Source organism: Conger conger, chromosome 9 (assembly GCF_963514075.1).
Source record: "Conger conger chromosome 9, fConCon1.1, whole genome shotgun sequence".
Lineage (NCBI taxonomy): Eukaryota > Metazoa > Chordata > Actinopteri > Anguilliformes > Congridae > Conger > Conger conger.
In genome coordinates, this window is record NC_083768.1 from 33,654,511 (window position 1) to 33,667,630 (window position 13,120).

Below are 13,120 nucleotides of genomic sequence, written 5' to 3' on the forward strand. Positions count from 1 at the left end.
AAATTAAATTAGCATTTGAGGACTCAACTTAAAGTGATCTTACTCCGTGCCAAGAGCGACTGCCATTCAGTAGATTTAGCCAGTCAACTCCCACAGTCAAACACAGCAATAAGGATAAGAAATACAAAGATGAAATCAAAGTTACGGACAATTCAGTGGTTAACCAAAACACCCACCTCTCGATTGATACTAATTTCATTTTCTACCAACATTTCTCTGTAATCAAAGAAATTATACATGTACATTTTACTCATTGTTATATGGAATAACCAGGGAAAGGGGACAGACTAGTAATGCTAAGGGTACAATATGCACAGTTTTTTGTAGGTCAGTATGCTGCCTCAGGGGCTAAGGTTTTGTTTTTCTGTAAAAAAGAAAAAAATGGAAGGATAGTCTTAGTCCAATGGAAATTATTCAAGGAACAAATTCCTGCTAAAAGCTGGTACAGATAACAGAAGAGAGAATAAGTTACATAAACGCCACACTGCCTTTTAAAGGCGACATCCTCACGTGTGCAGCATTTCCCACAATTCCTACATTCCACCAGACAAAGCAGGTCTACGGCGCAAAGTATCCGATTCTCCCTGCTTGAGAGGATTCTCTTTGGAGGAAGATGCACAAACCGAGAGAAACAAGCAGGCAGTTACAATTTCACACACAGGGATGTACAATGTAAGGACAGTAAAGCCAATACAGTGATACTTGCTCCGTGGCAAATTTAGAAAGAAAAACCATGTTTTCCTTAGTATCGTTTGCAATGTCCCTCCTAATTTCCAGCAGTTTTATTATAATACGGTTTATTGGTGTGGTTATTTTCATCCCTATCAGTCTTTTTAGTAGTAGTAGCAGTAGTAGCAGTAATAATATTAACCTGCACCCACACTGGCTCATTTTGAGTAAGACTGGGCACCCCTGCTAACTTTCTTGCATTCCCCAGTAAGAATGGTAGCACTGATTAGCAAAAAAACCTGCAGGAGAATCAACACTGTCCTTCAATTTCTCATAAGTATTTTTTTAATGGTTTGAATAAAATCCACTTCACTTACTTTTCTGATTTAATCTAGGATGGCAGATGAGCTAGGGCTATAAATATGCACTACGTGTCAGCTCAGACATCAGCACGCAATGCAAAGGAACAACAGCAAAGCACGACCATACACTTCACGTCTGGACAAGGTGGCCTCCCGGACAAACTGATAGTTTAGTGTTTATTTCAGCAGTTTATGCAGTACAGTAAAAGGTTATTAGTCATAGAAAACTTTAAAATGATCATTTCTTTTAAAAAGGTGCTTTAAATATAACATTTCTCTGAAAGATATACGACACAAACCATATAACATTTCACTGAAAATAACGCTGCAAAACAGCAGCACAGTGAAGGTCTTCCACAGGCCTGCGTGTGTGTGTGTGTCTGTGTCTGTGTGTGTGTGTCATGCATGCATTTTACGCAATTCACAATCCACAAGATGCCTTACCCTCTGGTGGCTGGACAACAGACACACGCGCACTCACACACACACACACACACACACACATACACATACACATACACATACACATACACACACACACACACACACACACACACACACACACACATACATACATACACACTCGTGCAGTCACGCACAGACACACTCATAGACACTCACGCGCGCACACACACTGGCATATGAAGTGTGTCCAGTAAGTACCCGCTGTCCCACAGAGCCTGTGGAGAGAACCTTACTGCACTCACTGCAGAAAAAACACGGGTCAAAATAAACACAGGCATGACACCTCTTTTTTTCTTTTTCTTTTTTTTTTTTTTTCTTTTTTCCAAACAAAATACTGAGAACAGAAAGTGAGGATGAAAGGTAGCAGAATAACTGAGATAGGAGAGGCGGGGGTGGAACAGGAGCTGTGGCGGTTTGTGGGTCCAGGTTATTGCGCGTGGTCCAAGCTCCTCCTGACTTAGGCACGGTGGTGAGGAACAGGTCCGGCAGCCTGCGGCCGACTCCATGCAGGGACTGTACTCTAGCAGCAGCAAGGTGCGCTTAAAACAAAGTCTCAAATCATAACGATTAAAAGCCCCACACTGTCAGTTCACCTATCCCCCCCCCATGACAATCCCAAAAGAACACGCTTCCGGAAAATAAAGGGCCATTTTAGCAGGGCTGGAAAGGACACATTTGCAATTGTGTTGTGTCGCTGAACTTGGGGAAGGCTGTTTTAGCTTCAGCTTTAGCACTAAAAACAAAACATAATAATCAGCTACCCACTGACGAGTCTGTGGTTTTCACCTGAAGTAACCAAAAAAATGGAGAATAAAAGCACCAAATGAGCCTAGAAGCTCATCAGATGTAAAAACACTAAAAGTTAAAATGATAATAAAAACATAAAAAGACACATGTGGCCACATAACTTTAATTTTAAGGTGTGGAAGAGGGTAACGCACATGCTTGTATTCCCAATTTAAAAAGCAAAATGAACGAAGCACACATTCAATTCAATGAGAAGCACTCCGCACCTGGCACGACCATAGAGAATCCAGTGTATGGCATCTTTTCAAAGTACAATTGGCACTGTCACCTCAGGGTTAAAGTTATTTCACCCCAGCTAAATACAACAAAAACTTGCCATTGGGAGCCTGCAGCCAAGATGACCTCTAATGTAATTTCACAATTGCAAATGCATTCTTCCCCTTCATCAAAGCCTACAAGGATGCTAAAACATTGCTATGTATAATGAACTAAAGAAAGAAAAATCACTTCTATATAATGGCATGAGCACTTGCCAACTGAAAGAAACACCATTTTGAATATTAAGGAGACATGTACCCAGCGTCAAATGATATTTAAAAAAATCTTCAGCATAAATAACAGTGCTTTCTTATAAAGTTTCATATTTGCTTGTTTTAAAGCATATACTCATTAAAAGATTGCAGTTCTCTGGAAATATGCTGCGTACAAAATGGAAGTTTGTTTTTCTTGTAAAAACAACATTCGAAAAGGCACTTCAATTCAGTAAGGAAAGAAAAAAAAAAAAAAAACAGTCCTTTAAATTACTGAAGATCAAGAAAAAACTGCCTGCATAGCAACAATGTAAGGGTCAAAAGAAAATTGGATTCAGCGTTTTCCTCTTTTTTAAAAACAAAAAACAAACAAAAAATAATTAACAGGAAAAAGGTTGTTTTTGGTAAATATAAAGAGCTTAACAGGATTGTGTCTCTTGGATAAAAAATTAAGTTCTTTTTCTTTTTAACTTTTTTTTCTCTCCAAATTACAAATATAGACGTTTTTTTCTTTTCTTTTTCTGGCCAATAGGAAGTTCCCATGTCAGGATTAAGATGAGCGCGCTGCAAACATTCTGTCCAATCAGGGTGCAGCAGAGGCGGGAAGGGCAGGCGGGGCGCTGGCGTCCTCGGGAGCGCCGCTCTGCGGCGCCCTCTACAGGCCGAGGTGGGAGAGGACCTGAGCCGTGCTGGAGAGAGAGCGGGGTCAGGCTGGAGGAGGGGGTGCTGGGTTTTGGGGCTCCGCTACCTGCCTCTCAGATTCTGTAGCACGCTGTAAACGTCCTCTTCTCTGCTCAGGCCCTCAAAGAACGGGAGGAGATCTAGCAGCTCCGTGTCCGCCATGTCATCAAACCACGACTGCACGGGGACCTGGGGGAGGAGTAAGAAACAGCAACCTTTAAACTCACAGGAGTAAGACACAGCGACCTTTAAACCCACAGGAGTCAGACACAACTACCTTTAAACCCACAGGAGTCAGACACAGCGACCTTTAAACCCACAGGAGAAAACCCCCACCTTTAAACCCACTCTTTAGAGGCAGGAGTCAGACACCTCCACCTTTAAACCTACTCTTTAGGGGCAGGAGTCAGACACTGAGCCTTAAACCCACTCCTGGGGGGCCACAGTGGTCAGTTGCCAAGTAAGTAAGGCATTACGGTTATATTACTACTTTTATGAGTAACTAAGTAATATAACGAGTTACTGTAAAAAATCGGGTTACATTATTACAGTTATGTACTTCCATTAAGTAATCCATTACTAAAGAATCTACTTTTTATTGCTTCTATTCAACCAATATGTGCGCACCACCAGGTGTGAGCTAGGAAAGGCAACACCACAAAGAAGACTCAATTCCTGTTATCAAATCAGAGAAAATGGCTGATAAAAGCTTGTTCTCCAAGTGGAAACATGCACATTACTTTAACTGTATCAATGAACTGTAGCAAGAACATGATGCCATCTCTGTCCAGCCTGTCTACAGCCATAAACACAACATCTAACTTCAAAAAACATTTGGAGGTACACACTAAAATATATAAAACCATGTCTAAATGTTCGAGTGTTCCCAGAAGAAACAGAAAAAACTAAATAATTGTTTGGAACCACCAGGACCAGAGTAGGCCGTCTGGCCAAACTGAGTAACCGCAAGTCCCCTCCAGGGATGGGAGAACCTGTCGGAAGGATCAGGCCATCTCAGCAACACTCAATCAATCAGGCCTATGGTAGACTGAAGCCACTCTTTGAGTAAAAGGCATATGACAACCTGCTTGGAGTCGGCCAAATGGCATTTAAAGGACAGTGAGAGCATGAGGAAAACAGCTCATCACCTGGCTAATACCTACAGTAAGCATGGTGGTGGCAGCATCATGCTATGGGGGTGCTTCTCAGCAGCAGGGACAGGGGGACTGGTCAGAAATGAGGGAAGGATGAATGCAGGAAATTACAGAGAGGTCCTTGAAGAAAACCTGCTCCAGAGTGCACACAACCTCAGACTGGGGCGATGATTCACCATTCAGCACGACCATGGCCTGAAGCATACAGCCAACACAATGCTGGAGTGGCTTCAGGACAAGTGTCTGACTGTCCTTGAGTGGCCCAGCCAAAGCCCAGACTTAAACCCCATAGATCATCTGTGGAGAGACCTGAAGATGGCAGTTCACAAACACTTCCCATCCTGTCTGATGGAGCTTGAGAGGATCTACCAGGAAGAATGGGATAAACTGCCCAAATCCAGGTGTGCAAAGCTTATAGAGAGTTACCTAAGAAGAACTGAAGCTGTAATTGCTGCCAAAGGGGCTTCTACAAAGTACTGAATTAAGGGTCTCAATACTCAATACTACATCAAGAGAGTTTTAGATTTTTCTCTTTCCATTTATACATTTATTCCATATGCACTCGTCAATCACGTTGGATTAAAAGTGTCCGCTAAATGACTAAAATGTAAATGTTAAAAAAGTTGTATGCAAAAAGTGAAGGGGTGTGAATAATTTTTGAAGCTGCTGTAAAATGGCTGCTCAGAGCACAGTGAAGGGCATCAGGGAGGATCTGAGAGCGCTGAGCGGAGCCACGCTTGGCGGTTGCGTCAGCCCAGATCAGAAGCCCCGGGATAAACCGGCATAATTAATGAACCGAGGCGCACTTGAAGGCCTCGGGACGTCTACCGCCAACTCCCTCCCCTGTTCCTTCACTCCCTCCTTCCCCTTCATCCTCCCAAAGCCCCACCAGGCAGGCCTTGATTCAAATAATGGGGTGCCCCTTTCAGTATCCCAGGTCTGTTGCCATGCCAACTCCGGCACCCTGTCAGTGTAAATCCAGTCTGAGACCGCATTTTACCGCTCTTCCCTGTGTTACCATACTCACACTAAGACATAGTTTTACTCTTATGCAATTAAAAAGTAACTGTCAGTGTCTGTGTGTGTAATGGGCCTTTTATCCCAGGAGAAGCCTCCATCTTCATTTCTGTGCAGCCAGCAAGGAAAGGTGTATTTTACACACATTTTTTTTGGCCAAGAAACTGCATTCTGATGGTGATTAATGTTACATAATATGCCTTGACATGTTGGGCAGCTTGCCCTCCTTTTGAACTGTAATTTAATACGACTGAAAAACAAAATAGTGAAAAACAATGTGAAATATAAAGCGTTTGAAAAATCAGCAGGGTGTTGGTGTGGAGGAGCAGTGTGATGGACCCCAGCTGTATCAGGACTCTCCGCGTTCTCCGGGTGAAAGATGTAGGACTCACCATGTTCTCGGGGTGAAAGATTTAGGACTCACAGCGTTCTCGGGGTGAAAGATGTGGGACTCACCGCGTTCTCGGGGTGAAAGATGGAGGACTCACCATGTTCTCGGGGTGAAAGATTTAGGACTCACAGCGTTCTCGAGGTGAAAGGTGTAGGACTCACCACGTTCTCTGGGTGAAAGATTTAGGACTCACAGCGTTCTCGGGGTGAAAGATGTAGGACTCACCACGTTCTCTGGGTGAAAGATTTAGGACTCACAGCGTTCTCGAGGTGAAAGATGTAGGACTCACCACGTTCTCGGGGTGAAAGATGTAGGACTCACCACGTTCTCTGGGTGAAAGATTTAGGACTCACAGCGTTCTCGGGGTGAAAGATGTAGGACTCACCGCGTTCTCTGGGTGAAAGATGTAGGACTCACCGCGTTCTCGGGGTGAAAGATGTAGGACTCACCACGTTCTCTGGGTGAAAGATTTAGGACTCACCACGTTCTCTGGGTGAAAGATTTAGGACTCACCACGTTCTCTGGGTGAAAGATGTAGGACTCACCACGTTCTCTGGGTGAAAGATTTAGGACTCACCGCGTTCTCGGGGTGAAAGATGTAGGATGCGGGCGAGTTGTCCACGATGATGACGTTGCTGAGCTCCCTCCCCAGCCGGCTGAGGTCTTTCACGTAGTTCCCTCTGTGGAACACGCAGGATTCTCTGAAGAGCCGCGCTCGGAACACGCCCCACTGGTCCAACAGGTCAGCCACGGGGTCCGCATACTGTGACAGGAGAGAGAGAGAGAGCACGGTCAGAATCTCTCACACACACACACACACACACACACACACACACACACACACATGCACACGCGCACACACACATGCTCATACACACACAAACTTACACACGGTCAGACTAATGCTTACAGTCAGAATCACACACACACACACAGACACACATGCACACACACACGGGAGTCGAACATGTATGCAGGCAGTCAAAGCTGTGCACACACACATTTAAAGATTCACACACACACACACACACACACACAGTAGCACAAATAAATACATAAGAGCCAGTGATGCACAAAAAAGAAGCTCTTTTAGGAAGCAGATACATCAAAGATATTCTGAGTTTAGCATATCAGAGCTTTGTGCCTGCATCTGACAGAAAGACAAACCCAAACCACAGGAAAGGGGACCGTACAGCTTATCAGTGCCGAGCGTAGAGAGATAAGCCGAGGAGCGCAGCTGTACCAGCCGCAGGTGAAACCCGCAGACGTGTGAAACCAGCAGGCAGGCGAGCGTGTAAACCGCTCCCCTCCGGAGGTCTATCGCAGCAGACACGCTCTGCCTCACAGTGTCACACTAAGCCCCTGATGGCCCCTGGTGGAGAGGGCTGAGCTTTAAGTACAGACGATCACGGTGAAGAGCAGAGGGCCAGCGGTGTCATCAGCTGGTAATCTCTCACAGCAGAGTCACGGCGCAGCGTGCGAGACCACAGCGTGCGAGAGCACAGCGTGCGAGACCACAGCGTGCGAGAGCACAGCGTGCGAGGCCCGGGTGAACAGAGATGTGCACTCACACACTACCAGCCACAACACATCACGGCACACCGAGATGGTAAACAAGGAAACAGACAGAAATCATACAAAGCGGGAGGAATGTTTAGGTATAAACACACAGCAAACCGGACATTAAGCCAATTATCCATGCTACACAGGCAGTTGTTATTCTGTTGCGTATTCCCAGTTACAGTGTGTGTGCGTGTGTGGGTGAGTCTGCGTGTGGGTGTGAGTGCGTGTGTGTATATGTGTACGTGTGTGTGCTGTGTGTGCGTGTTTATGTGCGTGTGTGTGTGCCTGTTTGTGCCTGTTTGTGCATGTATATGCGGGTGTGTGTGTGAATGTGGGTATGTGTGTGTGTGTGTGTGTAATATGTGCATGCGTGTCAGAGTGTGTGTGAGTATGAGTGACTGTGTGTGTGTGTGTAATATGTGCATGCATGTCAGAGTGTGTGTGTATGTGGGTATGTGTGTGGATGTGGGTATGTGTGTGTGTGTGTGTGTATGTGGGTATGTGTGTGTGTGTGTGTGTGTGTGTGTCTGTGTGTGTGTATGTGTCTGTGTGTGTGTGTGTGTGTGTGTCTGTGTGTGTGTGTCTGAGTGTGTGTATTTGTGTGTGTGTGTGTGTGTGTGTCTGTGTGTGTGAGTGTGTGTGTGTGTGTGAGTGTGTGTGTGTGTGTGAGTGACTGTGTGTGTGTGTGTGTGTGTGTGTGTGTGTGTGTGTGTGTGTGTGTGACGTGACTATGCGGGCGGACCTTGGCTAGGCTGGCCGTGAAGAGGACACACTCGAACAGCTCGCCCATCTTCTGCAGGAACTCGTCCACATGCGGCCTCTTCAGAACATACACCTGCAGGAGGAACGGACGGGCCGTGACTATTCTGCCAATATTACGTACGCTCATTCCTGTTTAGCTTCAGATATTCACTGGGAGAGTGCTGCAGGGTGGTATGGCTATAAAATACAGCTCAGATAATGTATCTTCATCTTCATTTAGAGTATGTTGTTGCTTCCCTGTTATTTACCCTCCTCCACTCCCCATTACCTCTTTTTCTTCTTCTTCTTCTTCTTCTTCTTCTTAATTTTTCAGAGGACAAGCAGCTGATCCCTAGTGCAAGTAATCATGAATAGGCCACCATGGATGTACACAGCCTATCCTGGATTACTTGAACCAGGTCACAGCCAATAGGAGCAGCACTTCCTGTTTAAGAAACCGCTCTGGAGACTGGAGCACGTTCAGTCATTTAACCCTTCAGCTTCCACTGGTTAACAGCATGTCCATTCACTGCCTTACTAAATGATCATGACAGTATTAAACACTACGGAGCCTTTTCACATTTCACAGGATGACTATACTCCTGACTGGCATGGGTTATCATTCAGTAGAATGTTCTAGAACATCGTGAGGCCCAGGTGAAGATAAGACCTAAGATTCTGATCTTGATGAGCCTCATATCAGCAAAGACTTCCGTGAAGCTCATTGAGGCCTGGGCCTGCGGTTCTGAGACGCCCCGGGGGGGGGGGGAGAGACAGGCCATTAAAGCGAGAGGCGCTCCGGTGGGTTGGTACCTGATGAACGGTCCCATCGATCTCCACCGGCACGATGAAGTCAGCGTTGCTAATGGGCTGTGGAGGAGAGAAACACACACACGTCAGAGCCGTGTCCCCTGATTCCCCCAACCTCAGAGCTCATTACAACCCCAGAGCACCGCCTCAGTGCTCGTTACAACCCCAGAGCACCACCTCAGTGCTCGTTACAACCCCAGAGCACCACCTCAGTGCTCGTTACAACCCCAGAGCACCACCTCAGAGCTCGTTACAACCCCAGAGCACCACCTCAGTGCTCATTACAACCCCAGAGCACCACCTCAGTGCTCATTACGCCAGAGAGGCACCTCAACGGTCATTACAACCCCAGAGCGCCACCTCAACGGTCATTACAACCCCAGAGCGCCACCTCAACGGTCATTACAACCCCAGAGCACCACCTCAACGGTCATTACAACCCCAGAGCGCTACCTCAACGGTCATTACAACCCCAGAGCACCACCTCAACGGTCATTACAACCCCAGAGCGCCACCTCAACAGTCATTGCAACCGCCTGAGCATCACCTATGTGCTCATTACGCCAGAGAGGCACCTCAGAGCTCATTACAACCGCCAGAGCGCCGCCTCAGAGCTCATTACACCCGCCAGAGAGGCACCTCAACGGTCATTACAACCCCAGAGCGCCACCGTGGGTCAGCTCAGCTCAGGCTCTCCGCACATACAGCGCTCCAGTCCCGGTGGAGAACAGCCAGATTCCCCAAGCACTGCATGACCGCTCTCACCAAACTCACACCTTTGTCTTCTGCTGTCACGCGCTTCTGCAAAGGTTTGAAGACAACGCAGGAGTGAAGACAAACCTGTTTAGCTCTGTAACAGTTTGTACAAACACAAGCTCAGGAGTGAACAGAATGTACACAAGCGGAGCAGCAGCGGATCATGTGGCTGAAGAGGCAGTGTTCTCACACAGCAGTAGGGGGCGCCTGCGCTCTGTAGGACGCGCACTCCTCTTGGTCACAGGGTAAGAAATGTGCCTTACCTCTCCTTCCCATTACCAAAACAAGCGCTTTTCTTCTTCAGAGGTTTCTGCTATCGATTTCCAGAGCCTCAATCTGGAGTGTACCTTTTACAACCGTTGCTAAATGCTGAACAAATCCGTGGGAGAGGAGAAAACCACAGCCCGGTCCTTTAGAAAACAAATCTTCCAGCGCAGGTACAAACTGCGTGTCCTCACCAAACAGAAAAGCCCAAAAAAAGCGCAGTGACTACATTAAATAAATGAACTGTCACTCAGTCACTGGCTGACGGAGAGGGAGAGAGAGTGCATGCGCGGTGAAAGCTGGGCTCCAGGTTCAGGCTAAAAACAGCAGAGCTGCGGGCAGAAAGTGCAGAAAAACGAGCAGAGATCCTGGAATTCCACCCCGATCAAATATGTCTGCGGCAGCGTTCGCTGTCTTCCAGTACAGTTTCTCCACCCTGTACTCACGGGCTGTGTGCGCATTCGAGTCTACAGACTGACACACCCCTGTGTGTGTGTGTGTGTGTGTGTGTGCGTGTGTGCGTGTGTGTACTCAAGCGTGTATCGCTGTCCTCTCTCCCTCTCTAGGCCCCATTCTGACACAGACAACTCCCTCCTACTCCCTCACTCTGCTCTCCCTCTTTCCCGCTCTCCCTCTTTCCCTCCCTCCCATTCCTTCTTTCTCTCCCTCTTTATTTTTCCCTCCCTCTCTTTCCCTGTCCTAGACAACAGGATGGCAGGCAGACGTTTCACAGGCTCCCCTATTTAAAGCCCCCCCCTCGTCCCCCACCCACTTCAGTTACACAACAGCTGTACAAGGCTGAGAGAGAGAGAGAGAGAGAGAGAGAGGACTTCACCTCAAAGGCCACCCCCAAAGCCTTCAGCAACCCTTCAATTAACCCTCTGTTTAACCCACATGTGCAAGTCTGAGATTGACCTGTAGGAGGCGACCCTGAGACAGAACTGTTCTCTCCCGGAACCTTCCAGAGGGAAGCCCACACATTTATAACACCAATAGCTCCTTCCCCAGGGGCTCCTTTTCTAATGCATACAGGCTTAGGGATGTGCTCTCTAAATAAGAACATATATCCGACTCCACACACGTGTCCTGAGCCAGACGAGCTCTTTAAGGCGAGGAGGAAGTCAAGTGCACAGGTTGTTTCTTAACTCACCCCGATCTATTAACTCACAAGAAAGTACCTGTAACTCGAAATGGTTTAAAAAGAAATATTAAAAATGAAAAACAGCATCGGTTCGGCTGTTTGTAACCAAGGAAAAAATGAAAAGGAGGGCATTTAAAGGGGAGTAATTTACCTTGAAGGAGCTGTGTACCAGGGTTTCGTCCAGGTCGATCACCACACACTTCTTGCCATAGTCAGATGTGTTCATCTCAGGCAGGAGGTATTTGGCAGGAGGCTGGAGGAGAGAAGAAAGGACCGGAAGGTCAGGAGGTCACCGGACTGGAGGGAGGGTCGGAGCAGGAAGACAGAGAGAAAACATGCAGGGAGGGGGGTGAGTAAGGGGGAGGAAGAGAGAGAGAGAGAGAGAGAGAGAGAGAGAAAGGAAAAGGGCTGGGGGAGATGCTGGTTATGTTTGTCACGGAGAGATGAAGGATACAGCGCTTTTCTGACTGGAAAAAGAAGGAGAGCTTAATGGAGTTGCTGCTGGCCCAGCACAAGGCCAGGCTTCAGAGAAACAGCTCCCAGAAGCACAGCGACACAAGCCCACGCCCCCACCGCTCAGCAACCAGGGTCAGCGTACACTTTACACACAGCTCTCACTGCGAGCACAGGCTCCTGAACAAGGAAAAACAATAAGCCCCTTACTGAGCTGAACGTGTAGAACAGGTACGGTACCAAAACAACAGTAGGTAAACAGTCACCTCGGCCAAGGTGGTATAACCGAAGTCTTTACGGTATGCTATGTAAAAATATACATGTCTCAGGACAGAAGACATTCGGCTGCATCTCCTTTCCTTACTATACACAATACATTGTGATACATGTATATATATACTCAGTGAGTCCTTTATTAGGTATTTATTAGACTTAATTTTTATTATTTCCTTTTCTTCTGCTGCTGTAGCCTATCCACTTAAGAGTTATGATGCATTGTGTGTTCAGAGATTCTCTTCTGCATACCACTGTAATGTGTGGTTAGTTGCGTCACTGTCACCTTCTGTTAGCTTTGACCAGTCTGGCCCTTCTCCTTGAACAATGCATTCCGCAGAACTGCTGCTCACTGGATGTTTTTTTGCTTTTCGCACCAGTCTCTGCAAACTCTAGATACTGTTGTGCATGAAAATCCCAAGATATCAGCAGTTTCTGAGATACTCAATCCAGAAAATATCTTAAGACATTAAAAACAAGCTAGAGCATGGGCACCTAACAGAGCAGGTAAGGCTGGTTCAGAAGACGGCTTGCGATTGGTGCAGGCTGGTTCAAGAGAGCTTGAGATTGGTGCAGGCTGGCTCAGAGGACAGCTTGTGATTGATGCAGGCTGGTTGAGAAAAGAGCTTGTGATTGGTGTAGGTTGGCCCCAGGGATGTAGCTGATCACAAAGCAGATGGCCAGCCAGGGGCAGCGTACGTGTCTGTGGTGACAGCCTGCAACTTCAACCTGCTGTTTTTATGCCTGTGTGAGAGGGTGACAGACAAGGGAGTGCGAGTGTGTATGAAAGAGTATTTGAGAGAGAGAGAGAGAACATGAGAGACAGCGCATGAGAGTGGATGTGAGAGAGAGAGAACATTATAGAGTTTGAGAGAAAGAGAGCGCACGGGTGTGTTTCTCCCATTTGGAAGAGAACCCTCCAGACACTTGAACTCTACGTTTAATTTCACAGACTAAGCTGACGCAACAGCCTGCAAAGCCTCTGTTGACTTAACCGTGTCATCCTCTGAAAGGGGAGAGACAGGGAGGGGTGGGGCAGGGACAGGGGAGGGGGAGAGGGGGGGAGGGGGGGACTGCGGGGGCGGATGTTTGATTTGGGAGAG

At 47.1% G+C, this 13,120-nt stretch overlaps 1 protein-coding gene across 2 annotated transcripts in view; it reads right to left on the reverse strand.

Annotated features, from left to right (window-relative positions):
- Positions 1-1,194: 1,194 nt before the first annotated feature.
- The window catches only part of LOC133137895 (CTD small phosphatase-like protein), a 52,006-nt gene continuing 40,080 nt past the window's right edge, over positions 1,195-13,120 (reverse strand). For both annotated transcript variants that reach the window (XM_061256301.1, XM_061256300.1), the window contains 5 exons: positions 11,443-11,544; positions 9,134-9,190; positions 8,322-8,414; positions 6,594-6,779; positions 1,195-3,643 (listed from right to left, as the gene is read on the reverse strand). In XM_061256301.1, coding sequence (XP_061112285.1) covers positions 3,518-3,643; positions 6,594-6,779; positions 8,322-8,414; positions 9,134-9,190; positions 11,443-11,544 — 564 coding nt within the window. In that variant the 3' untranslated portion in view covers positions 1,195-3,517. The remainder of the gene's footprint in view (positions 3,644-6,593; positions 6,780-8,321; positions 8,415-9,133; positions 9,191-11,442; positions 11,545-13,120) is intronic.